Here is a 27,963-nt window from a genome sequence, read left to right as displayed (position 1 = left end):
GTAGTGTGTGCGCTCCGTTTTTGGCTGTTGTTTTTATAGTTAGCGAGTGGTGTTTGTGCTTGGTGTCTGTGTGTGGTGCTTTTGAGTGTTAGTGAAATGAAAGTGTGTACTGCAAGTGTTAGGTTAGAGTGAAATACTGGTTTGAATCAGTGTTTGTGAGTTAAAAAGTATTTTGGTAGAGCGAGGAGACTAGGCTTGTAACCGTCAAGTTGACCTTGAAAGAGGATTAGTTGATCTCACTTAGGCCCCTCACCACCGCGGTTCCCCCACCCCGCTGTCACCAAGTATTTTTATTTGTTTGTTTGTGAGTTAACAGATTGTAAATTAGTATGGCAGTAGCTACTGAGGTGTATCAGAGTGTGATTGAGTGCATGAAAGAGAGTATTGAGGTGGGATTGGGCGAGTTTGTTGTGTGTGAGATGTGTGGGCATGACAGGAAGGTCGTTGACTTTTCTGAGTGTATGGTGTGTAGGCTCAAGAGCGAGAATTTAGTTCTTTCTCTTGAGCACCGAGAATTGCAAGAGGAAATGAGAAAGCTAAGTGAGGGGAAAAGTGCGAACGAAGTTCTCATCTTTGAGTTGAAGGAGGTTAAGAAGCTTGGGGAGGCAGTGGAAAAAATTACGCAGGAGATCAGTGTTAGGCCGAAGGTTGGACCTTCTGAGGGCGACAGGGTGGCTTGGCCCGCTGTCGGGAAGAGCAGACTGGGAAAGATAGTAGTCAGGATGGGCAGAGATAGCAGGTTGTGAGGGGAAGGAAAGTGGAGTGTGAAAATAGGTTTGGTTTGTTGGAGGGGGAAGGGGAGAGTGAGAGTGGAGTGAATGAGGTGGTTATGGTGAGTGAAAGGAGAGAGAAGGGGAGGGAGGTTGTGCCTAGCACACCTCAGGTGTGTGTGGTGGGTGACTCTCAGGTTAGGTACTTAGATAGCACTTTCTGTGGGAAAGACAGGGATAGGAAGACGAACGTGTGTATGCCTGGTGCAGGTGTGAAGGCAGTGAGTGAGGAGGTGCAGAAGAGAGTTGGAGGGATGGAGAGGGAGGGTGTAGTAGTTTTGCACGTAGGTGGGAATGATGTCAGAGCAGGTGGGTCGGAGGAGTTAGTGGCAAGATTTCGGGAAATGTTAGGCAAGATAAGGGAGAGTGGTAGGAGGTGTGTAGTGTCAGGAATCTTGCCTCGTGTGTATGTTAGCAGGGAATGGTTGTCTAGGGCCATTGGTGTGAATGATCGGGTAAAAGGGATGTGTAAGGATGTGGGTGTCAGCTTTGTGGATGTGTGGGATAGGTTCTATGGGCGAAGGGATTTGTATGCTAGGGATGGTGTGCATCTGAGTAGGAAGGGTGTGGATGTGCTGAGTCTGGAGGGGTGAGTTGGGATGGAGTGTAGGGGGTGAGGTAGCAAATGCATTCCAGAAGAAAGATGTTAGAAATAAATTAGATAGGATAAACAGAGATAGTGAAAAGATTAGGAAAGATTTCCAGGTGCAAATAGGAGAGAATAAGATTAGGATTCCAAATAAGGAGACAGCACCTAGGAAGGTAGCAGGACTTAAATGTTTTTATGTAAATGCCAGGAGTCTTAGGAACAAGAAGGACGAGTTATCTAGTTATATAGTTGAGGAGGACTTAGATGTTGTATGTGTCACAGAGGCATGGGTAAATGAGGAAAAGTTTAGGAAAATAGGAAAGAATATGAAGTAGATGGATACATTATGTATTTACACCAGAGAATTGGTAGGATAGGTGGAGGAGTAGTTATTTATGTAAAAAATCCTTCATTTCCAGTCAGGTTAATGGTATTAAGGTAGATAACAGAGTAGAGTCCTTATGGCTGGATGTTAGAGTAAACAAAAGTAAGGTTATTAGAGTAGGAGCTTTTATAGACCACCTAACCAGTCAGCAGATGTAGACAACCTTATGGTAGATGAGATAAATAGGGGTGTACTAGTCAGACAATTATCTTAGGGATTTTAATCTTAAGTCAGTAAACTGGGAGAGGATGGTAGGAGATGCTAGTGAAAATAAGTTTATGGAAAGTTTTCAGGATAACTATTTAGTGCAGATGGTAGATAAACCTACTAGGGGGAGGAAGGTTTTAGACATAGTACTAACAAATATTGAGCATTGTTTAAAGGAAGTTGAGGTAGGAGAGACTTTAGCAAACAGTGACCATCATATAATTAGATTTATCATTAATTCCAGTAGGGATAATATAGTGAATAAGACTAGAGTCCCAAACTATCAGAAAGGCAATTATGGTAGGTTACGTCAGTTATTAGGAGAGGTAAACTGGGAAGATAGTTTTGGAAATAAAACTGCACAGGAGATGTGGGATATTTTAAGGTTGTAGTAAAGGGTATAGTGATGCAGTGTATCCCTTACAAAGATATAAGGCAGAGAAACAGGAAGCCATTATGGTGGACTCATGAGATAGGTAGCCAGATCAGAGAGAAGAAGAGGGCATATAGAGAGTTGCAGAAAAGTGGGAAGATGTAGATTTGATTAGGTACAGACAGGTCAGGGATGATTTGAGTAAGGTTATAAAAAAAGTAAAAGGCAGGCAGAGATAAAACTAGCTAGAGCTGGGAGTAAAGATCCCAAAAATTATATAGTTATTACAAGGTCAGTGATAAAAGAAATAAGGATAGGATTGGACCACTCAGAAAAGATGGTGTAGTAGTGGATCAAAATGAAGACATAGTAGAATTATTGAATGAACAATTTTCTTCAGTATTTACTAGGAAAGAATAGGAAATCCTGTTACAAACAGTGCGACGAGTAGTTTAAGAGCTTTAGAAAATATTGATATAAAACCGGGAATTATTAGGAAATTTATTCTTGAACTAGACGATAGGAAAGCTAGTGGTCCTGATGAGCTACATGCCAGAGTACTTAGGGAGGGTGTAGACAGTATTTCTGAAGCACTTAAGTTAATCTTTGAAAGATCACTTAGGTTTGCTGAGATACCTCAGGACTGGAAGTTAGCTAATGTTACACCAATATTTAAAAAAGGTAGGAAGGATGATGCGAATAATTATAGACCGATCAGTTTAACTAGTATAGTATGTAAGATACTAGAGAAAATCATTAAGGGTAGTATTTGGGAGCATTTAAATGAGAATAGATTAATTAGAGATACCCAACATGGCTTTAGATCAGGGAGGTCCTGTCTTACAAATTTGCTCGATATCTTAGAATATATTACCAAGGAGTTAGATGATGGAAATAGCATAGATGTTATATATCTAGATTTTAGCAAGGCGTTTGATAAGGTACCGCATAGGAGGCTAGTGTACAAATTGAGACTACATGGGATAGGGGGTAGGTTAGTTGATTGGATTAGTGAATGGCTTTCTGATAGGAAACAGAGAGTAGTATTAAATGGGGCAATGTCTGAGTGGAAGGAAGTGGTTAGTGGGGTACCCCAAGGATCAGTGCTAGGACCTCTTCTTTTCTTGGTGTACATTAACGATTTAGATATAGGAATTAGTAGCAAAGTATCAAAGTTTGCAGATGATACTAAGATAGCATGTGCAGTACAGGGTGAAAAGGACAATTACAGAATACAACGAGACCTGGACAGGCTGATAGCATGGGCAGACAGGTGGCAGATGGAGTTTAATTCTAAAAGTGTCAGGTTATGCATTTAGGTAAAGACAACACAAACTTTAGCTATGAGATGGAGGGATGTTGGCTAGAGGCAGTAGAGGAGGAAAGGATTTAGGAGTAGTGATAGACAGGACTATGAAATTTTCAAAGCAATGTTTAGAAGCAAGAAATAGGGCAAATAGGATCCTGGGTTTATAAATAGAAATGTTAGTTATAAAAGTAAGGAAGTGGTGCGTAGCTTATATAATTCCTATGTTAGGCCCCATTTAGAGTATTGCATACAGGCCTGGTCACCCCATTATAGGCAGGATATCAACATGTTAGAAGCAGTTCAGAGAAGAGCAACTAGGATGATACCAGCATTAAAGCACCTGGAGTATAGAGATAGATTAAAGGAATTAAACATGTTTTCATTTGAGAGGAGATGTATAAGAGGGATATGATAGAGTTATTTAAAATGTTCTCAGATACAAACTACATAGATGTGAGATCTTTCTTTACCTTAGAGGAGGAAGTAGGACTAGAAATCATGGCAGGAAGATTAGAAAGCAAGGCTGCAGGTTAGATATAAGAAAATATTTCTTTAGTCATAGGGTGGTAGACTTCTGGAATGCATTGCCAGAGAGGGTTGTAAATAGCACTAGTTTGACAATGTTTAAAAACAGATTAGATGAGCACTTAAATTTATTAGATTTATAATTATGTATAGCGCTGCATGATAGTTTTTATAAGAAATTTACTATAGTTAAACAAGACATGATCCCCATGTATGGGGATCACAGATTGTAGAGAAATTTGCTGCAGGACTTAGCCCTGTTAAAGGGCCAATTATTTAGAATTAATATATAATGTATTGTGTACTTGTAAGTGTATCTTTAAGTACTGATGACTAGGTCGCTGTGTGACTGATACAGGATAACCTAGATGGGCCCCGGTGGCCCTTTGTTATCCTATTATTTATGTTATGTTATGTTATATCATTACTTACCTATCATTATTAGATTAAACACTCATCCATGTAAAGTAAGGGTAGGAGTAGTTTTTTTTGTCTGTCAGGGGTCATGGGGCCAAGAGAGGAATGTGAAGTGTAAGTCGTGTGCCTTGTCCTAGCTTGTCACTTTTATGTGGGAGACAGCCTTGCTATTTGTATGGATGTATGATGAAGTTATCAGATTACCAAAATCTCAAGTACATATTTGTCTTATCAGTGTAGGCCTTAGCATTAGAGATGGGTAAAGCATTATAAATATATGTAGATGAAAACAGTTACATATATGAATGGTAGAATTAATCTTAATGTGTATCTAACTCATTCTTGAGTTAAGAGGACAATCAACACAAATAACATCAATGTGTGAATTTTCTTTTATTTCATAGGATGTGTACTGTGAACCAATTCATTGGCTTTATATTTTCAGACCTGTTTCAAGAGTTCCTGGGAAACACACAAACAACTCCATAAGAAGACAAGTGAGTTTCAACATGGTTCGTATACTGAACTTCTCTCATGAACCACAAACACCATGCAGTATATTTACAGTTTGTTTGACACTGTAATAATAGGAAAGTCAAGACAAAAATGAAGGCAAACTTATAATTACATAGAGTTACATATAAAAGAAAAAAACAAAAAAACAAAACAGACCACAACAGACCTTAAGGCCCTCACAAGGTGACTCGACTAGAACTGCTAATATGATAGTGGAAGTAGAGGACAGCAAAGCAGAAGGCTATAATATTGAAAGTAATGTGCAGGGTAGATTACTTGTCAATTTTGCTTTGTATATCCATGGACTGTGCTATTTTTTGGGGGAAATACTCTTACCCTGCATATTTCAGGATCAAGTGAAAGCAGCCTGTCACAGTACAATCCATGGCCATATTTCATGTTTACTGGTGAGTTTTTATAAAGAACAATGCATTATGAAAGATTAAATCTTTTATAGAACTTAATACCTTTTAAATGTTCTCTAATTTTCAAAAGATACTGTTCCTAAAAATAGGTAGTTTACGGCCGTACCCACAAAGTAGCAAGAGGGAAGTGCCTTCATCTATAGGCAGACCAGACTATGCTGACGACCCTCATGGATTTCCCCATTCTGAGCAGAAAGTTCGATCATCGTCCAATATCAAGTGCCTTCCAGATGAAGAGATTGAGAGCATGAAAGTAGCCTGTAAGGTATGTATATCATTGCATTTGTACATACCCAAACAGATATGAATTACAGTGATACCTCAAGATACAAGTTTAATTTGTTCCGTGAAGGAGCTCATATTTCAAAAAATTTGTATCTCAAAAATTTTTTTCCCATTGAAATGCATAGAAATGCCATTAATTTGTTCTAGCCTTCCCAAAAAGAGCCTCCCAATTTTTTTTAGGTGTTTTTAAGTAGAAACAGGTATTTATAGATAATTATTATTGTACAGAAACATAATAATTAAAACATAAGAAATGAGAATATAAATAGATAAACTACTCCTATTAAGTATATCTATCTCGGAGGGGTGCATTCCACAGGACATTGCCTTACTGCATCCCCAGTCTCACTTGTGTCTGTCAATCAGCTGAAGTGTACAAGTACAGTGGAGACTCAATACTCGAACTTAATTCGTTCCAAATGGCTGTTCGAGTATTAAAAAGTTTGACTATTGATACCTAATAAATCAAGTAATTCGTTCTAATCTCAGCAAAACTTCAAGTTTATAAAAATTTCTATATTTTTTTTTTCATAATTCTGATTTGTACATGCTATAAATGATGGTGATGGATAACTTAGAAGAGGAGGGAAGAAGGGTAGGGAGGAGGAGGGAGGTCGTCGGAGGACGAGTACAAACGTCTTTGTAACTTATGCCCTGGTGTGATTCCTGTAAATCCACTAATAGAGTGCTGTGGCTCACGAAAACCTGCACTCTCGCCAGATTCCTTATTTTCACCACTAATAAGCCTCTTTGGTGCCATCCTAAGTTTCTAAATGAAAAACTACCTACAGAACGCAGAAGAATGTTGCTTATCTTAAGACTGCGGCAGGAATACGGATGTGCATCATTGGAATACCAGTATTACGGTAATACCGGTACTACAAGTACAGTAATACTCTGCTTAACGAACAGGAAAGGGGGTGTCAAAGCTGTTCGTAGAGCGAAAATTTGTTAAGCTGATGTAATTTTCCCATAGGAAATAATGGAAATAGAGGGGATGTGTTCTGGGCTGGTCCCCAACATACCACATGGGTTAAAAAAAGATTATATATACGTTTGGCAGCATGTTGGGCCACCGGTGTACCACTACTTTTATTGGAAGTTAGAGGAGCTACGTACAAATTCTCTCACATTCTCGCATTTATGTTCACAAAACAAGATTTCTATTAGCTTTTTACAAACCTTGCCCCCAAGAAAGGATTGTTTTGTAATGCATAAAGTGAAATCTTACATGGAATACCAAAAAATAAAGCAGAGATGAGATCAGCCACAGACGAAGCAGGAGACTCGCGGCGACTCAGCCACTTCTTCTTCTTCTTGTGACCCTTTTAGCTTGGCGTGTTCTTTCCCCATGATATTTGTTTCCACTCCTCTATTGCCTGCAATAATGGATATCATATCTTAGTATTCATATACACTCATGCCATGAGGATAACCTGGACTCCGTGGCACTGAGTGATAATGAATTATTAATGAAATACCATGGTATTTCATTAGTGATTCACTATCATCTCAGTGCCACAGAGTCCAGGTTATCCTCATGGCATGAGCGTATATGAATACTAAGATATGATATCCATTATAGCAGGCAATAGAGGAGTGAAAACAAACATCATGATGAAAGTAACATGCAAGCAAAAGGGTCACAAGAAGAAGAAGCGGCCGAGTAACCGCGAGTCTCCTGCTTCGTCTGTGGCTGATCTCATCTCTGCTTTATTTTTTGGTATTCCATGTAAGATTTCACTTTATGCATTACAAAACAATCCTTTCTGCAAGGTTTGTAAAAAGCTAATAGAAATGTTGTTTTGTGAACATAAATGCATATATAAGACAGTAACACCACCTGGAGAGGTGGTGTTCCCAGCAACCTCAGAGCAACCTGATAGCAACCTTGTCATCATCCCTCCAAGCATTCATGGATGCCATTTCACTGCAGGAGGTTGCTCTGACATTGTTAAAGAATGTTGGATCCAGCTCCATGAGCACTAGAGACAGAGGTGGGGAGCCAGCCAATCACAGCGAAGCTAACGCGTTCGGTCCCTCACCCGGCAAATTCAAACCCAGAAAATTCGCTAAAATGGATGTGGTTGTACATTATGCGGACTTTTTGGTCTAACTTTATATAGTACGTTAAACCGGAAATTCATTAGACAAACGTTCGTTAACCCTTAAGAGGTCAAGCACGTACATGTATGTGAAATCCGCGGTTACTCTCTGTGGTCAATCACGTACAAGTACGTTCGTCTCTTTTTCGCTTCCTATACATTTGAAATTCCTCTAGTGGCACTAATTATGTTTGTTGAGGTGTCTAGCATATATCAGCACATTTTTCCACTATTCTGGCAACTGGGCAAGCCACACACTTTCACCCCCTCTCTCCTGATTGACCACGGCGTACCGCCACTCGCCTCTCAGCCCCTCACTTGTCTCTGACTGAGTCACGATGGCAGGCAGGCGTCCCTGCTCTCTAACTTCCACAGAAATTGAGGAAGATATTTTTGATGACAACAGTGACATCAGCACTGATGACAGTTATGCTGATCCTGATTATGTTTTTGATCAGGAAATGGAGGAGGAAGATGAACAGCTTGAGGCACAATACTTTGGTGTGTTTATGCCACCACACACTTTGCAGAATATCATACCCTGCTACAATATTGAGAAGCTTGGATAGTGTAAGAAGAATAAAAAAAAAAAATACTTCTGATCAAGTTCTCTTATTTTATGGATTTAATATATTTTATACAAAAAATATGTCTCTTTATCAAGAATTATTCATCTCACACACATTTATCTTGTAGGTGAAAAAAATATCTATAAAACAATGCAGAAAAAAGGAAATGTTGCCATACACCAAAATCGTACATCTGGCAGCATCGCTGAATGAGCCAAATTTAAAGTCCCAGCAGGACATTTAAAAATGGCAATTTCTAACTTTAACTCTTTTTTTTATACTTTTATAAGCATTTTGAGTTATATGGGATCAAAATGGAAAAATGATTTTTGTTGACCTGGATGGATGAGTAAATGGTATGTAAATGAATGCTGACCTCTTACGGGTTAAGCAGAGTATTATTGTATTAACAGTAATACGGTATCAGAAAGGTACAGAGGTGGCTGTGAGAAGGGAGATGACAGAGCTTTGTATACGACCAAATGTGTGGCTGTTTGATTACCAGATATTTTCACCACTAATAAGCCTTTGGTGTTGATGCAAGTTTATAAATGAAAAACTACAAATAGAATGCAGGAGAATGTTATTCTCATGACCACGGCAGCACAAGTCACAACTGGCGGAGGGGAAACGGGGACGCCAGGGAGCCTTTGCTTACAACCACATGTGTGGGCGTTTGACTATAAGGTATTTTTTTGAGTATTAAATCAAACTTTTGCATTCTTGTATTGAAATGTTTGAGTATTTAGACTTTCAAGTATTGAGTCTCCACTGTATAGCCACCCACGGAAGACTGGCTGCTCTAATAATCATAAAGGAGCTTGTTGACAATCCTGTAATTATTAGTCATGGAATAAATGAAATTTTGAGTAGGGGAGAGAGAGAGAGAGAGAGAGAGAGAGAGAGAGAGAGAGAGAGAGAGAGAGAGAGAGAGAGAGAGGCTGCACCGCTGCAGATTTGTTTCCTCCCTCTCAGTGATAAGCGTTGGTGGAGGAGGTAGGCAGAGATAGGAGAAATTTGTTTGGTCTTTTCAGTTAAATACACATGCATATTTTATCAATGCATAAAAATATATAAAATAAAAGCAAAAGTTTATTTAGTGCTCTTACTTTGGAGTCAGACGTTTTCAGCTAATGGTAGTGAATGGCGGAGGAGGAGGAGGAGGGAGGGAGAAAGGAAGGGATGCAGGCACCATTCACACACAAACTTTTAATGTAAATCAAAACTACACTTACTTAAAAAAAAAAAAAAAAAATGGTAAGTAAATAATGTGAAAATGATGAAAGAACAATCACAGTGCACAAGATCCGCGGGAAACATGATGATACTAGCTCTACTGAGGCTGGACTGATACACCAAGCTGCCAACTTGCAGCAACATCCCCAAGCATGACTTGTATCTTAAAATTTTGCTTATATATATATATATAAAAAAAAAAAAAAAAATAGACCAAATCGTAGCTTGTATCTCAAAAAACTTGTATCTCAGGTAGTTCGTATATCAAGGTACCACTGTATTTTTGTGAAATTGTGCATAAGCTCATTCTTTCTGAGGATGTATTTTTTCTTATATTCTAATGGCACAAGTATTCCACATTCTCTAGCTGGCCCGGGAGGTCTTGGATGAAGGAGTGAAGGTGGCAGCCATTGGAGTGACAACAGACGAGATAGACCGTGTGGTTCATGAGGCTGCTGTGGAGAGGGAGTGTTATCCTTCACCTCTTAACTACCATGGCTTCCCAAAGTCCTGCTGTACTTCTATTAATGAAGTTATATGTCATGGTATTCCTGATATGAGGCCATTGCAAAATGGAGACATTTGTAACAGTAAGTTGGTTACTAATTCATCATGGTCTATAAAAGTTGGATAGCATATTGATTCTAATATTGATGTATGCAAGGAAGATATGTATGTAAAATGAATGAAAGATCATTACCATGACTGATTAGAAATAAGTTTTCTTTCCTAAGTATTATTAATTTATTGTTCTCTTCTACAGTTGATGTGACAGTGTATCACCGTGGTTACCATGGAGACCTAAATGAGACACTGTGTATTGGAGAAGTGAGCAATGCATCCAGAAATCTTGTCAAGACCACCTGGGAGTGTCTGCAAAAAGCTATTGAGATTGGTGATTATCTAGCAGGTTTGAATTGCTTATTTAATAGACCTGACAAATCACACCATAAGTGTTTACACTGTCAGAATTTGTCAGAATCAAGTACTATCTCAAGAAATTTCCACTTACTTTCTTCGAAAGGCATGGCACTAGACTCAACTAGAAGTGTGTATTTTCCTAGTTGTATGTTATAGGGTTCGAGCAGGGGTCATAATGACCTGTCTCCATATCTACATTTATCTAACTTTTCCTTAGATTTGTACATACTTTCTGCAGTTACAATCTCATCACTTAATCGATTCCAGATGTCCACTGTCCTATGTGGAAAACTTAACTTCTTAATGTTCCTCAGACACTGACTTTTCATAATCTTGGAATGTCCTCTTGTTTGTCTATCACATTCTCAGTCAGTGTTACCAGATCTTGTCTCATCTTCTCCGTACGGTTTACTAACTTAAACATTGTTATTAGGTCCCCTCTTTTATGTCTATCATTCATGGTTGGTTATTCCATTTCCTTCAATCTTTCTTCTTAGGGAAGATACCTTATTTCTGGAATCATCTTTGTAGTGATCCTTTGGATTCTTTCTATCTTCTTAATGTCTTTCTACCTGTATGGTGACAATACCACTGCTTCATATTCTAATCCAGGTCTTATCATAGTGGTTATTATCTTTTTCATCATACTCTTAAATGAACACCACCCTGATGTTAGTTAGTGTCTTGTATGTTGAAGCAAATAGCCCATTTGTGTGTCTTCCTGGAGTCATGATGTCTTGTATAATCACTCCCAGGTCTTTCTCTTCAGTCCTTTTCATTGTAATCTCTTCTATTTTATATTCCCAGGTAGTTTTTCTATTACTTTTACCCATTTCCATTACATAGCATTTCCTGGTATTAAATTCTAATGTCTACTTTTAGCTTCGGATCCAAATCTTGTCAATATCATGGATGTTCCTTATTAGTCTCAAAAGCTTTGCATCATCTGCAAACAAATTTATGTAGCTACTCAAACCCTCTTATACAGTCAAAGTGGAAAAGGCTGGCCAGGTTAATCAATGGCTGGCCTTTCTTCCTGATCAGACAGTATGCACTGGATGGTAAAAGGAAAAATGCCCCAGGTAAAATTGGCTACATAGCAACTTTACTCTAGCTGACACTCATCACTCAGTGACTATAGATGACATAAACCATGTCTCAGTGTCATTCGATACGTTAATGTTTTAAGAGTGGCCGCTGTCCTGTGCTTCTAGAATTTGTTGGTGTTTGCCTTGAATAATCGTGCCTGATATCTATACGCCATGAGTGGGAAGCCTGTTGATCGTGATACAAGGGTCACAGTGATCCAGTGTCATGAATTGGGCCTTCAAGCAAAAGAAATAGTAAATGAAACTGGTGGGAGTGAGAGAAGTGTTTGCCACTTGTTGCAAAATTTAAAGTGTCTGGTGGTGCTTGTGTTCCTACACCGGATAAAAGTTCTGAGAGACTCATGAAAATAAGTGAAACTTTGCTTAGAGTCTTGAAGCGGTGCGTGGATGTCACTCCCACCCTTACGGCAAGGAAACTGAAGGAGAAAAATCTTCAGATATTTGGTAATTTTGCCATTAGAAGTGTCTGACGCACTGCATTTTTGCCTCGAATACAAGAAAGTGACGGCTCATTGCAAACCCGCTTTAAATGAACAACAGAAGAAAGCTTGAAAGCCATTTGTTTCTAAATACTTGAAGTGGCCATTAGAAAAATGGCATAGTATCCTCTGGACTGATGAATCACTCTTCGTTGTCAGTGACACAAAAGGAAAGAGAGTGTGGGTGAGGAAAGTTGTTCCTATGAATGATGTCAAGTAAGCAACCCCCGCTTAACGAAGGTTCACACAACGAAATTTCACTACAATGAACGTTTCCTTTTACTACCATCTGCTCATTTAAGGAACACCAAACTCGCTTTAACGAAATTTTATCCAGGTAATTTTTTCCAAGTTTGAAAGCCCTGCCGTATTACGCAAGCCAACAGGCTTTTCATTACACCAGTGCCTCGTGGACAAAACGCACACCACTCACTCCCCTACCCTTCCCCAGGGGAAGGGTAGGGGAGTGTGTAAAAGTAGGAACTTTTGCACTTTCAAGTCAAGAAAATGCTTACTCAGTTATATGAAATGATGTGTAAAACAGGAAAAGAAAAAGAAACCACATATTACAAGTATTGTGGATTTCTATAATAACTGGAATCTGGCAACTCTTATTAGCAATGGGATTCACATGACTAGGCCGACAAGCACAGTCTTGTAGAGGCAACCAGGGGTGACACACACCAACACATTGCTTGAGGGGAATAGGCTACATGAGGAGTTTTATGAACGTCGCTGTGAGGGTTGGTCTCTGTCTCCCAGATCACTATCAGAATCACTACTGGAGTCTTCACTTTCTTCTGTCTCAATAAAAAAATCAGTCTTCATTTTCATCACTCTGCAATGTCATTACCGAGTAACACTGACATAACATCACTCGGAGTACCGTTTCCTCCCTCTGGGTCACGGGGGTTGCCAGATGTCTCCTTGAAATGGGAAAAGATGACCTATTGTGAGGGAACATATGTCTCGAGGCTCAAGCAGGTGAGCGAGAAAAGATGCTAGAAACCTCCGCTTGTCCCAGGACCAATAGTGAAGGGGAGAGTTTCAAACTTTTAGCGTGGAAAAATCATGATTACCGGAACGATCCCCGCCTCTCTGCACACGATGCTACAATCGTTCCGAAACAATCACCGTACTTTAACTCTTATGTTCCGGTGATTAAACTATTTTCCAATATCCCATGATGGGTAAAAATGGTAAACCTAGAAATTGTCAGAAGACTGTTTGAATACTAATAATTATTTTCTCTTTGTTATTCTGAATACAGTGATGTACTTTCTAGCTCGATGTGACCTCTGAAAGTTTAGTTATTGCCTTATCAAGGATTCCTTTTCTGCCCGCTGTGTGATCCGTCAAGCAGAAACAGCTCGGTGAGCGATGACACCGCTCAAACACACAGACTCTCTCTCTCTCTCTCTCTCTCTCTCTCTCTCTCTCTCTCTCTCTCTCTCTCTCTCTCTCTCTCTCTCTCTCTCTCTCTCTCTCATCTTGGAAGAGAAATTGTACACTTCCAGAGAGAAGAGAGAGAGAGAGAGAGAGAGAGAGAGAGAGATGTAGGCATTCTCTCTCTCTCTCTCTCTCTCTCTCTCTCTCTCTCTCTCTCTCTCTCACACACACACACACACACACACACACACACACACACACACACACACACACACACACACACACACACACACACACACGGACATTCTTTCATCATCTATAATTTCATATCAAATTTCAAGCAAATAACATGTAGGTATCAGGGTTTCAAGGAATTGGAGAAGAGCACTTATGTGAAGAAAATTCTGGAGTTAGAAGGTAAAATTGAAAAACTGTTTGAAAAGTATGAGGGCCTGGAAACGAGTTATGACAATGTAAAGAGACTGTGCCGATATGAAGAAGGAAAATGCAGCACTGAAAGAGGAAGTTAAGCTAATTAAAGTGAAGAAAATGTGGAGAGAGAGAGAGAGAATGGAAAAAGTCAGGAAGTGGAAAGAAAGGAGGTAAATTACAAAGTTGCAAGTCTGGAAAAGGAAATCAAAGAGTCAGGGGAGAAAACTTTGGGCCTTGTTGAAATTATAGATCAACAGATCATAGAAGAGAAGATAGCTGAGAAAGTGGTGAAGGTTATTAAGTCAAATGAGACATTGGTGAGGGAAACTGTAGACAAAAAGAGATGTGTGGTGATATTTGGTGTGGAGGAGGATAAGACACCGAGTAAAATGGAGAGAGAGAAAACATAAAAAGGTGATAAATAATATCATTAATGTGGTGCAAGAGGAGGAAAAGACCTAGTACAAATAGAGGACATGTGAGGCCAATAAGAATCAAACTTAATCACAAAAGGATGTAGATGAATTGGTGGAGAAGTCATGGAGGCTCCTCTCTCTCTCTCTCTCTCTCTCTCTCTCTCTCTCTCTCTCTCTCTCTCTCTCTCTCTCTCTCTCTACACACACACACACACACACACACACACACACACACACACACACACACACACACACACACACACACACACACACACACACACACACACACACACACACACACACACACACACACACACACACACACACACACCACTGCCGAAAGAGGAAGTCCTGAAAATGGCTCGTCTTCGGCTGAGGACGGGGAAAAATTAGAAACTGCCTATGGTGTTTGCAGGGTCCAGGTATCTCTGTGGGGTATAGTTAGTGTCCTGTCAGTGTCCTGCTCTCGAAAAGTGCAGAAAGTGGGCCATTTTCAAGTGAAAATGGCCGGAGAGTGTCGACTGTGTTTTGTTTTGTTTTGGCCGAAACTACTAAAAAAGATCTGATAGTGAAGGAGGTGAAATTTAGTAAGGGAAATGGGGAAGTGATAAGTATGCTTATAACAGATGGTAAGAGGGACATTAATATTATAACAGTATACATACCACCCAGAACCAGTGTTTGGAATTATGAACAGTATCAAGAGGTGAGAGAAATACTCTAGACAGAATGAAACAGGAACTCACCAGAAAGGATAGAATGATGATAGTCGGGGACTTTAACTGTAAGGAAATAGTGCGGGAAGACTAAAAAGTGGTGAATGGTGGTGAGTGGGCAGAGGAATTGTTAAATGTAGCAACAAATAACTTGATGACACAGTGGGTGAGATCACCAAAAAGGTGCAGGGGACAGGATGTTGCAGCGAGGTTGGATTTGGTATTCACCAGGGGCATCTCCCTAAAAGAGAAAATTGAACATGAATGTCCTTTGGGGAAAAGTGACCATGATGTCCTAAGATTTGAACTGGATACAGAATTAAGCATGGAAAAGAGTGTGTGTGGAGTACAAGGAGGAAAAATTTAATTATGTCAGGGCAAATTATAACCATATAAGAGAGTTCTTTAATGAAATTGACTGGTCTGTGGTGTACCAGGAAGTGGATATGCAATTGAAATATGATAAATTTATGGATTTATATAACTGTGCTGTGAAGAAGTTTGTGCCATATCACAGAATGAGGACTTTAAATAATAAGCAGTGGTTTAATAGAAATTGTGAAGAAGCAAAAAAGAACAAAGAAAAGGCATGGAAGAAACTTAAGAAAAACAGTGAAGTATTATCAAGAGAAGTCTACAAAACAGCAAGGAATAGATATGTTGAAGTAAGGAGAACAGCACAAAAGGAATATGAACAGAGGTGGTGGAAAACTGTGATAGTGACCCAAAATGTTTTACAAATTCATAAATGGAAAACTAAATAAAAGGGAGGCAATAGAAAAATAAAAGTTGGGAAGAAGTATATGAGGATGCTAGAGATATAGCTGAAATTTTGAACAACAACTTTTGCAAAGTGTTTACAAAGGAGGAGCATTTTACAGGAGAAAGGCCTACGGAAATAAAGCAAATGCAGGACATCATGGTTACTAAAGAAGATATAAGGAAAATTATAAGCAACTTGGATATTAATAAATCAATGGGGCCTGATGGCATATCTGGGAGGTTGCTAAAGAATGTAAGGATCAATTGTTGAACCCATATTTGATATTGTGGAAACCTCCATACGAACAGGATTAGTCCCGAAAGAGTGGAAAAGAGCTGACATTGTGCCTATATATAAGAATGGAAGTAGAATGGAACCATTAAATTACAGACCAGTATCGTTGACTAGTATATTGTGCAAGGTATGTGAAGAAGTAATTAAAGCAAAGTGGAGTGAGTATCTAGAAAGTGAAAACATTCTGAGTGAAAGGCAGTTTGGTTTCAGAAAAGGAAGATCGTGCATATCCAATTTATTATGTTTTTATTCAAGAGTGACTGACATACTACAACATAGAGGGGGATGGGTGGATGCTATTTACCTGGACTTGAGAAAGGCCTTTGATAAAGTGCCACACAATAGACTGATGTGGAAACTAAAAAAGATTAGAGGAGTAAGTGATAAACTAGCAAAATGGATGGAAAATTACTTAGTGGGAAGAGAAATGCGAACAGTGGTGAAAGGAAAGAAGTCAGTGCTTGGTCCCATCATGTTTTTGGTTTATGTTAATGATATGCCAGTAGGAATAGACAGTTACATGAATATGTTTGCAGATGATACTAAAATTATGAGGAGAGTAAAGAACGTGGAAGATTGTAACAAGTTACAGGAAGATCTTGATAGAATATATGAGTGGAGTAAAGAGTGGCAGATGGAATTTGATATAAACAAGAGCCATGTTATAAAAATGGGAAGAAGTAGATACAGACCAAACAAGGTTTACAGGCAGGTTGATGAGAAAATTGAAGAGACCAGTGAGGAGAAAGACTTAGGAGTAACTGTGCAAAACACTGTCACCGGAGAAACACATAAACAAGGTATTTTGGAAAACATATAACATGCTTCAAAATATTGGTCTTGCATTCCACTACCTAGATGAAGGAATGATGAAGAAGATACTATGCACTTTAATAAGACCCCAGTTAGAATATGCAGCTTGTGTCTGGTCACCACACATGAACAAAAATGTGAAGAAGGTGGAAAAGGTACAGAGGCTGGCAACAAGGATGGTACCAGGGTTCAAGGAGTTAGATTATTAGGAAAGACTGAGGAGCTGGGGCTGACCACATTAGAAGAGAGAAGAACAAGGGAGACATGATAACTATGTATAAATTGGTGAACAAGATTGACATATTGGACAGAGAATTGATAAAGGTGACCACAAGTAATCATCTCCGAGGTCATGGGAAAAAAACTAATAAAAGACATCTGTCTAAATGACGTGAGAAAGTACAGTTTCCCGCATCGTAGTATTGATAAGTGGAATAAACTGAGCAGTGATGTCGTTAATGCAGTGTGTGTCAATCAGATGAAAGAGAGATATGACAGGAGTAGACAAGGAGACAGGACACAGAGAGCTTAGCTCGGGCCCTGTAATACACAAATAGGTAAATACACACACACACACACACACACAGACACACACACGCCTGCACTCCGTGAGCCAGTCTGGGTTCTCAATATGATGTTTGGAGTCTGGTCTCTATCACCACTATCTCTCTTCTCTCTGTTCTGAGAAAACAGGTGGATCCTCTGAATCATTTTCCGAGTCTTCACTACTGCTGTCTTCGCTTTCTCCAGTTTTATCCTCATAATCACTGTCACTGTAGTCAGGCTCAGAAGCAATGCTAAATAAAAATGATCTGTCTTGTTGAACATAGAGAGTTATGAACTGAGAGTTCGATCAGGGTGCTGACAGGCGGGTTGCTGGGGTTGAGTGTCGCCTCAGAATGGGAGAATAGCTTTACCCTAAATATACAGAGCTAGTGGCAACACTACGGGTGGAAAAAGAAGCCAGATACTTAGATCTGATGAGAAAGGATGGAGCTCAAACATGAGGTGAAAATTCTTGATTATGGGAGAGATGGCAGACAGAGACTGATGCAATCGTCATAAGATGGAACATAAGGGTTAAGGGTTAACAAACGTTTTTTTAAGAACGTAAGTTTGTTGCGGGGTTGTGTACTGTGTATGATAAAAATGATCACTTATGGGCTGCTTTTGGATATGGGGTAAGAATAGTGGTGACAGAATATGATGGTAAACCAGCAAGTCTATTTCAACATCTTTGAGGAACACTTGGGGAAGTGTTTTTGCAAACAGTGGTGCAGATATTCTCCAGCATAATGAGGCTCCAGCACATAGAGGAAATTCAGTAAAAAACTTGCTTAGAATTAATGAGATTGATTATATATCTGACTGACCAAGTAGCAGCCTAGACCTCAACCCTATCGAGAACTTGTGGGCTATCTTGAAGAGAGAATTGAGGGAAAGAGACACTTCTACAGTAGAAAAATTAGAGATAGAGTTGTGCGCTGTCTGGGATAGATTTTACACTTCAACATGGAATGAACTTAACACAATCAAGAAGACTGATTTATCTTTAAAAAGTAGATAGAGATGTCGGTGAGTGTTCAATGACTTTTGATGTTGTCTATATCTTTGTGAACTCTTTGGTGTGAAGACAGGGGAGAGGCTTGTGCAATCATTAAATAGCAACCTGGCCAGCCTTTTCTGCTTGATTGTATATTATTGACATACAGGCAATGAATGAAGGGTTATTTCCTAAAAACATTATAAGCAAAATTTCATTAAGCGAACCGATTATAACAAGTTTAACCCCTGACTTGAACTTCCATTGAGAGTAAATAAAGTGAGAGTGCATCATAGTACAGTGAAAGGTTTAATGAAAGTAAAAATTATGAAGTTAAACATTTAGGCAGTTTAATTTAAGTCATTATAATGTACACTAATGTATATATGTTTTTAACTTTATAATGATCTTAGATTTATGAAGGGAGGGAGAGTGAACGGAAAGACATGAGACTTGTGGAATGTAAACAAAGGGCGCATCATTGTATCACATACAAAACTTATGTACCACATTTCCACAAGGCTTTCCATTTTATCCATTGTAGAGTCACAAGTTCAGGCGGTTCTTTTAGCTTGCAAGGAGGATTCGGTATCACCAGCCTTCTTAATTAAAATGGGATGGCTTATATAATCAAGCTGAGTACTGTGAGGAGATCGCTATGTAATCATGAAGAATGAATGTTTTGAATTTTGTGGCTTCCTTTCAGACCTGCTCTTGTGACTTCTACTTAGTGTTACCATCATGAGGGGAGATACCATAACAAGGGCCTCACTTGAGTTTTAGAAAAGAGAGAGACATGGCAATCTTGACTTGTCGAGTAGAATCCAGCCTTGAGTATCATAGAAAAGAGAAAACTTTATAGGGAGACCAAATTATGCTATAGTTTATTACTTCTATCTCAATCAAGAGATTATTGTTATTATATCAGCTTAGGATAGAACAATAGTAACATTTTGAGCTGTGTTGTACAGAGGACTTGTGTCATGAGGACACAGAAACAAGAAAAGCGGAGGGAAGACCAAGATGTGATCAAAACATGGAAGACAGATACAGGAGACAAAGAGATTAACTAACATCAGCTGAACAGAAAGGAAGAAGAAGACAGTAGTATGGCGAGAATTTTACGTGTATAGGAGACTAGAGAAGCAGTGTGAGGTGACAGTGCACCAGTTTGAGAAAGGAGGACAGCAAGTGTCACACTGAAAACAGCATGGATCCTGAGTCATGACAGGGACGCTGAGTGGCATCTGACTAGCGCCCACACGCTGAGCAGTGTGCTTGGGTGAGGGTTATTGGTATTGAACAGCAGTGAGCAGTGTGCAGAGTGAGCGTGGCCTGGTGGCGTGTGCATTAGAGTGGTCGGAGGTGTGAGAATACTCCAAGCGACAGAGAACCACACAAGGGCCAGCCAGCAGATCCCACCACACGCACGTAGCTACCAGGCCTGGAGTGACCACACACCCACATGCTCCCAGGAAGAGTAAAAAAAATGGATAGACCGGTAAGAAATAAATTACCAAATTCAAAATATGGATGAGGCCCAGGAGCAAAACCAAAAGTGGCCAGTCAAAGCATGAGTCCATCTTCAACAGGGGCAACAATGCAAGGTCGACTGGTAATGTTGGAGAAGAGATTTGAGGAGTTGGTGAAGGAATTAAAAGTTCAGAGGAGTGAGGAGGAGCAGGATAGAGAATTCCGCAAGGCTTTAAAGGAAAGAGTTAAGAGACTGGAGGAATTGGTGGATGAGAATGCACACTTGAGAGTGGAGGTTGAAAAATATAAGAGACGGTTGGAGGAGAAAATGGAGAGAGTAGTAAAGGAGAAAGATGACTTTAAGGAAATGATCAGTGAGCAGAGTGAAAGGTTTGAAAGGGAATGGGAACTGAAGAAAACACAATGGACTGAGTCGAGGGAAGCAGAGATGGTTGGATTACAAGAAATAATTAAAGATCAGTTGAAGGAAGACAAAAAAGAAAGGTCTAAGGAACTGGTTAATGTTATGAAGAATAAGGAAACATTGATAGATAAGAGAAATAGCAGAAAAGAAGAAGAGTGTGTTAATATTTGGGATGAAAGAACAAAATATAACATATAAGCCTAAGAGAATTAAGGAAGAATTAAAAAAAGGTAAGAGATCTGTTCAAAATTCTAAATGATGATGAAAAAAAAGACCTACAAGAAGAAGTGGAAGAGATCCATAGACTGGGTCCGTATAAGGAGGGAGTGAACAGACGGATTAAAGTAGTACTGAAGTCACAACAATCTGCGGAGGATATCCTATATAGAACATCAAAGTTAAGAGAGATAGAAGGTTGTAAAGAGGTGTTTGTGAGAAAGAATAGAAATGAGTAAGAGAGAAGATATAAGGAATTGTTGGAAGAGGCGAGAAGGAAAAATGATGAGCGGTCTGAGGAGGAAAGAGAAAAGTTTTTTTGGAGAGTTATAGGAGAGAGAGTCAGAAAGTGGTATGTGGAAAGAAGGAATGCGGAGAAACCCCTAGATGGAGCAGTGGGTGGACCGTAATGTATACTAATATAGATGGGATACTGTCAAGTAGATTGGAATTGCAAGACTATATGATGGTGGAGAAGCCTGATATAGTGTGTTTGACTGAGACAAAATTGCATGAAAAAACAAAGGTAAATTTGGATAATAAATATAATATATGGAGAAAGGATAGAGAGTAAAGGTGGAGGAGGAGTTATGATTATGACGAAGAAAGAAATAAATGTGGATAAGGTTTGGTATGGGAAGAACAACGCAGAAGTGATAAGCATAAGGATAAAAAGTGATGGAAAAGAATTAATAATCATGGTGACCTATGTACCTCCTAAAACAAATTCTTGGACATTAAGGAATATGACAATATGATCAAGGATACTTTACAGAGTTTGGAAAGTGTATTATCTAGAAAAAGAAAGGTGATACTAGTAGGAGATTTTAATTGTAAGGAGGTGGATTGGGAAAATCTAGTAAGTGGTGTTGGAGAGGAAGCATGGGAGAGAGATTTCTTAATCTAATGATGGAAAATATGATGGAACAGAGGGTGAAAGAAAATACTAGATATAGAGGAGATGATGAACCGGCTAGACTGGATTTGGTGTTAACAAGAGAAGTGTACCTATGTAGAGATATACAATGCAAATGTCCTTTGGGAAAGAGTGATCATGTGGTTATGGAAATGCAGATAGCAACAACACAGCGAAGGAGATACGAGACATACAGGAGTGGTAGATTGAATTATAGAAAGATGGACACAAAGTTTGAAAAATTATTTCAGAAAATTAGATTGGGAGGAGATGTTACAAATCAGAGAAGTGCAAAAAAAATATGAGATTTTATGAAATATTATATAGAAGGAGTTATGAAATTTGTACCAAAGTATAAACCGAGAGAGGAAGGAAGAAAGGATTGGTTTAATGCAACTTGTGTTAAGGCTAAGGAAAAGAGAGATGTGGCTTGGAAAAGATGGAAAAAGAGCAGGAATGTACTAAATAAGGAGAATTATAGTGGTGAGAAATGAGTATGTGAGGGTAAGGAGGGAGGAAGAAAGAAAATTTGAAAAAGATATTGTAGACAAGAGTAAGGAACATCCAAAATTGTTTTACAGGTTCATAAATGGTAAACTTAAAAAGAGAGAGTCCATTGAAAGGTTAAAAGGAGAGCAAGGGATAGTAGATGACCCTAAGAATATAGTGGAATTGCTAAATAATAGGTTTCAGCAAGTATTTACTAAAGAAACAATGTTTGTAAAGCCTCAGAATGTACAAGGAAATGTGCACATGGATGACATTAAGTTACCTAAAAAGGAGTTATATAAAATGTTGGAGGAACTTAAAGATGATAAAGCGATGGGACCAGATGAAGTTTCAGGAAAATTATTGAAGGAGTGTAGAGAAGAATTGATTGATCCATTATATGATATTATAAGGTGCTCATTAGAAACAGGGGAAGTACCGGTGGAGTGGAAAAGAGCTGAAGTGGTGCCCATTTATAAGGGAGGCAGTAAGGAAGAGCCTCTTAACTATAGACCTGTGTCTCTAACAAGTGTGGTCGGTAAGATTTGTGAGAGGGTGATAAAGAAATATTGGATACGGTTTCTGGAGGATCATAAGTTATTATCGGATCATCAATTTGGCTTTAGGAAAGGGAGGTCATGTGTAACAAATCTACTGAGCTTTTATTCAAGAGTGGTTGACAAAATACAAGAGAGAGAGGGATGGATGGACTGTGTATATTTGGATTTAAAGAAAGCTTTTGACAAGGTACCTCACATGAGACTGCTATGGAAATTAGAGATTTATGGAGGACTGAAAGGAAAAGTTTTAAAGTGGATGGAAAACTACTTGAGATGGAGGGAGATGAGAACGGTAATAAGGGATGCAAAGTTGGACTGGTTGGTGGTGGAGAGTGGAGTCCCACAAGGCTCAGTGCTGGCACCAATACTTTTCCTTGTTTATATTAATGACATGCCAGAGGGAGTAAACAGTTATATTAATTTGTTTGCGGATGATGCGAAGTTGTGTAGGTGTGTGAAGAGTGAAGAAGATTGTGAAATTTTATAGGCAGATCTGGATAAGATTTGGGAGTGGAGCAAGAGGTGGGAAATGGAATTTAATCTGAGCAAAAGTCATGTGATGGAGATGGGGAAGAGTGGAAGACGGCCAAGAGGGTCATATAAGATGGGTGAAAAAGGTGGAAAAGGAAAAGGATTTGGGAGTGATAATACAAGACCATAGGCAGTTTGAGGCTCATATTGATAAGATGTTTGGAGAAACGTATAATTTGATAAGAAATATTGGATTAGCCTTTCATTATATGGATAAAGATATGATGAAGAAATTAATTAGTACGGTAATTAGACCAAGATTGGAATATGCTGGAGTGGTTTGGTCCCCTTATAAAAAGAAGCATATAAGGAAGTTGGAGAGATTGCAGAGAATGGCAACAAAATGGTTCCGGAATTGGCAGAAATGACCTATGAAGAGAGATTAAAAGAAATAAATTTGCTTACCTTGGAACAAAGAAGAGAAAGAGGAGATTTAATACAGGTTTATAAACTGTTGAACGGACTGGATGAAGTGGATAATGAGCAAATGATGTTGAGAGAGGAAAACTTAAATAGAACTACAAGATCGCATAGTAAAAAGATAGCCAAGGGAATATGCTTGAAGGATGTGAGGAAATATAGTTTCCCACAAAGATGTGTGGAGGTGTGGAATGGTTTGAGTGAGGAGGTGGTGTCAGCGAGGAGTGTGCATAGTTTTAAAGGAAAGTTGGATGTGTGTAGATATGGAGACGGGGCCACATGAGTATGATACCCAGGCCCTGTAAAATTACAACTAGGTGTAAAATTACAACTAGGTGAATACACACAGCACACATACACACACACACACACACACACACACACAACACACACACACACACACACACACACACACACACACACACACACACACACACACACACACACACACACACACACACACACATAAAAAAAAAATGGCTACAAGAATGGTTCCAGAATTTAAAGGGATGGCATATGAGGAGAGACTAAAGGCAATGGATCTACCAACCTTGGAGCAGAGAAGAGAGAAGGATCTGATACAAGTTTATAAATTGATTAACGGAATGGATGAAGTGGATAATGAGAAACTGATCCCGAGAGAAGAATATGACTTTAGAAGCACAAGATCGCATAGTAAAAAACTAAGGAAGGACGATGTCTGAGAGATGTTAAAAATTTTGTTTCCGCAAAGATGTGTTGAGACTTGGAACAGTTTGAGTGAGGAAGTGGTGTCAGCAAAGAGTGTACATAGTTTTAAAGAAAAATTGGATAAGTGTAGATATGGAGACAGGACCATACGAGCATAAAGCCCAGGCCCTGTAAAACTACAACTAGGTAAATACAACTAGGTAAATACACACACACACACACACACACACACACACACACACACATACTGGACATCGTCGATGGCGGATGTGGTCGCTGAGCTCCAGAGCAATCATCTCTAATTCTACAGTTACCATTGCCTAAGAGTAACCAAGGTGGGAAAGGAGCTGATAATGTTTGTCCCGTCTCCATATAGTCATGTTAACTGTTGATTAGCAAAATAATGTCCAGGGAAGGTAAATATAAACTGTAGCCTGCGTTTGAGCCATCAGCTGGTTTGTTTACATCTGCGCAACATGGCGGCCGTGAACTCGAAAGATGAATCAGACTTCACAGGATTTCAAGGAATAATGGAGAAGAGCGCTTATGTGAAGAAAATTCTGGAGTTGGAAGGTAAAATTGAAAAACTGTTTGAAAAGTATGGGGGCCTGGAAACGAGTTATGACAATGTATTGAAAGAGTGTGCCGATATGAAGAAGGAAAATGAAGCACTGAAAGAGGAAGTTAAGCTAATTAAAGTGAATTGCGAAAAATGTGGAGAATCTCTAGGAAAAGTGATGGAGAAGCAGGCTGAATGGAAAAAAGTCAGGAAGTGGAAAGAAAGGAGGTAAATTACAAAGTTGCAAGTCTGGAAAAGGAAATCAAAGAGTCTGGGGAGAAAACTTTGGGCCTTGCTGAAATTATAGATCAACAGATCATAGAAGAGAAGATTGCTGAGAAAGTGGTGAAGGTTATTAAATCAAATGAGACATTGGTGAGGGAAACTGTAGACAAAAGAGATGTGTGGTGATATTTGGTGTGGAGGAGGATAAGACACCGAGTAAAATGGAGAGAGAAAAACATAAAAAGGTGATAAATAATATCATTAATGTGGTGCAGGAGGAGGAAAAGACCTAGTACAAGAAATAGAGGACTTCCATAGAATTGGAAAGTTCACAAGAGAAGGTATGAGGCCAATAAGAATCAAACTTAAGTCACAAAAGGATGTAGATGAATTGGTGGAGAAGTCATGGAGGCTAGCCCAGCAGGAAACAACAAGGAAGATTTGGTTGAGAAGAGATCTCAGTGAAAAGGAAAGAGAAATGTTAAATGAGTTGAGAAAGGAGGCTTTGAAAAAAATGAAGAGAGGACAGAAGAGGAGAAGAAAGAGTTTTTCTGGAGAATCTTGGATATGAGACTGAGGAAGTGGTTCATAACCCAGAAAAGTACAGCAAGAAAGGACTAAAGAAACTTACGTATGAGCGGAATGTAATGTATTCCAACATAAATGGAGTGATATCGGGATTTTAGAACTCAACGATTACTTGAGGGACAAGAACCCAGATATTGTGGGTCTTACTGAAACAAAACTGAGAGAGGAGAAGACCTGATGATGGTTGGAGAAGGAAATATAATGTTTGGAAAAGAAATAGAGTAGGTAAGATGGGAGGAGGAGTGATGTTGCTGGTTAAAAAGATATAAAGGTGGATCAAGTGAAAGAAGGTATGGGAAAGGCAGAAGTGCTAAAGATCAGAGCAGAAACTAATGAAGGAAAAAGAGGCACTACATAGTGGTGTACGTACCACCTAAGACAAATGCATGGTCAGTACAGGAATATGAAGAAATGATAAGTGATACAGGAACATGTCTGGAAGAAATGTTGGGTGGCTGTGAACGAACTATAATGATGGGAGATTTTAATTGTAAAGAGGTGTGTTGGGAGGACTGGTCAATGGAAGGATCAGAGACAACATGGGAAATACACTATTGACACTGGCAATGGAAAATGTGTTAACTCAGTGGGTCAAAGAAGATACTAGGTTTGGAGGAGAGGGAGCATCGTCAAGACTGGACTTGGTCTTTAGTACAGAGCCAATGGTCATTGAGGAGATGAGGGTGGAGTGCCCTTTAGCAAAGAGTGATCATGCAGTTTTGGAGTTCAAGGTGATAGATGAAGAGAAATCTAGAAGAAATGAAGAATATAAAGTGGGAAGATGGAATTATGCCAAGACAGATTTTGGAAACCTAAAGAAATTCTTTCAAGAGACAAATTGGATGAAATTCAAGAGTGCTAAGGAGCAAATGAAAAGTGGAAGGAATTTATAAAAATATACAAAGAAGGTGAGAAAAATTTGTACCAATAAGACAACATAGAGAAGTTGGAAAGCAGGACTGGTTTAACGATAGATGTGAAAAGGCTAGAACAAGAAAAGAGGATGCATGGAAGAGGTGGAGAAGGAAAAGACGGATTAAGCAGTGGGAAAGTTACAAAAGAGCAAGAAATGAATATGTGTTGATTAGAAGAGAAGAAAGAAAGAAACAAGAAAAGGATATAATTGATAAATGTAAAGACCAACCAAGGCTTTTTACAGACATGTGAACAACAACATCAAAAATAGAGAAAGTATTGAAAGTTTAGAAGTAAATGGAGTATGCAGTGAAGATCCCAGGAAATGGCAGAGGCTATGAATGGATGCTTTCGGAAGGTATTCACAAAGGAGACTGCTTTTGACAAACCACTGGTAATGGAACAGAAAGGGATTATGAAGGAGTTTCAAGTAACTGTGGAGGAGATCAAGAATATGATGGGGAGTTTAGAAGTGAGAAAAGCTGTGGGACCTGATGGGGTATCAGGATGGATTTTAAGAGAATGCAGGGAGCAACTGGCAGAAAAAGTTTGTGAAGTAATTGATGCCTCATTAAGGGAAGGTGTAGTGCCCCAAGACTGGAAAAGAGCTAACATTGTCCCAATCTATAAATCAGGTAACAAGAGAGACCCATTGAACTATAGACCAGTGTCACTTACAAGTGTGGTAGCTAAGATGTGTGAGAGGGTGGTGAAGAATAGATGGACAGACTTCTTGGAGAAAAATGACATACTTTGTGAGTGTCAATTTGGTTTTAGAAAAGGGCGTTCATGCATGACAAACCTGATATGTTACTATTCGAGGGTGATAGATGTAATACAGGAAAGAGATGGTTGGGCTGATGGAATATATCTGGATTTAAAAAAGGCCTTTGATAAGGTACCACACCGGAGACTGATCTGGAAACTTGAAATGGTAGGAGGAGTGCATGGCAGTTTACTAAAATGGATGGAAGACGTTTTGGTAGGAAGAGAAATGAGAACAATAATTAAGGACAGACCATCAGAATGGGGCTTGGTGGAGAGTGGAGTTCCACAGGGATCAGTGTTGGCACCAGTAATGTTCGCGGTCTACATAAATGACATGGTGGATGGGGTGTCCAGTTATGTGAGCCTATTTGCAGACGATGCAAAATTGTTAAGAAAAGTGAGATGTGACAAAGATTGCGAACTACTCCAGGAAGACTTGGACAGAATATGGAAATGGAGCTGTACATGGCAAATGGAGTTCAACACGACAAAATGCAAGAAAATAGAGTTTGGCAAGAGTGAAAGAAGAATCAGGAGTATGTACAAGATAGGAAATGAAGACATAAAACCAGTCATGAAGAAAAAGACCTTGGGGTGACAATT

General features: G+C 39.2%; 1 protein-coding gene across 15 annotated transcripts in view; it reads left to right on the top strand.

Annotated features, from left to right (window-relative positions):
• Positions 1–27,963, top strand: part of LOC123508360 (methionine aminopeptidase 1-like) — a 132,016-nt gene that overhangs the window by 61,710 nt on the left and 42,343 nt on the right. For 6 of the 15 annotated variants that reach the window (XM_045262002.1, XM_045262005.1, XM_045262001.1 and 3 more), the window contains 5 exons: positions 5,021–5,087; positions 5,442–5,498; positions 5,587–5,781; positions 10,079–10,301; positions 10,475–10,621. In XM_045262002.1, coding sequence (XP_045117937.1) covers positions 5,021–5,087; positions 5,442–5,498; positions 5,587–5,781; positions 10,079–10,301; positions 10,475–10,621 — 689 coding nt within the window. The remainder of the gene's footprint in view (positions 1–5,020; positions 5,088–5,441; positions 5,499–5,586; positions 5,782–10,078; positions 10,302–10,474; positions 10,622–27,963) is intronic. The other 9 variants (XM_045261998.1, XM_045262000.1, XM_045261997.1 and 6 more) reach the window with 5 other exon arrangements.

Source organism: Portunus trituberculatus, chromosome 24 (genome assembly GCF_017591435.1).
Source record: "Portunus trituberculatus isolate SZX2019 chromosome 24, ASM1759143v1, whole genome shotgun sequence".
In the NCBI taxonomy this organism is placed as follows: domain Eukaryota; kingdom Metazoa; phylum Arthropoda; class Malacostraca; order Decapoda; family Portunidae; genus Portunus; species Portunus trituberculatus.
The sequence above is the reverse complement of the archived record's forward strand: the minus strand, read 5'-3'. Positions and strand labels throughout refer to the sequence as shown.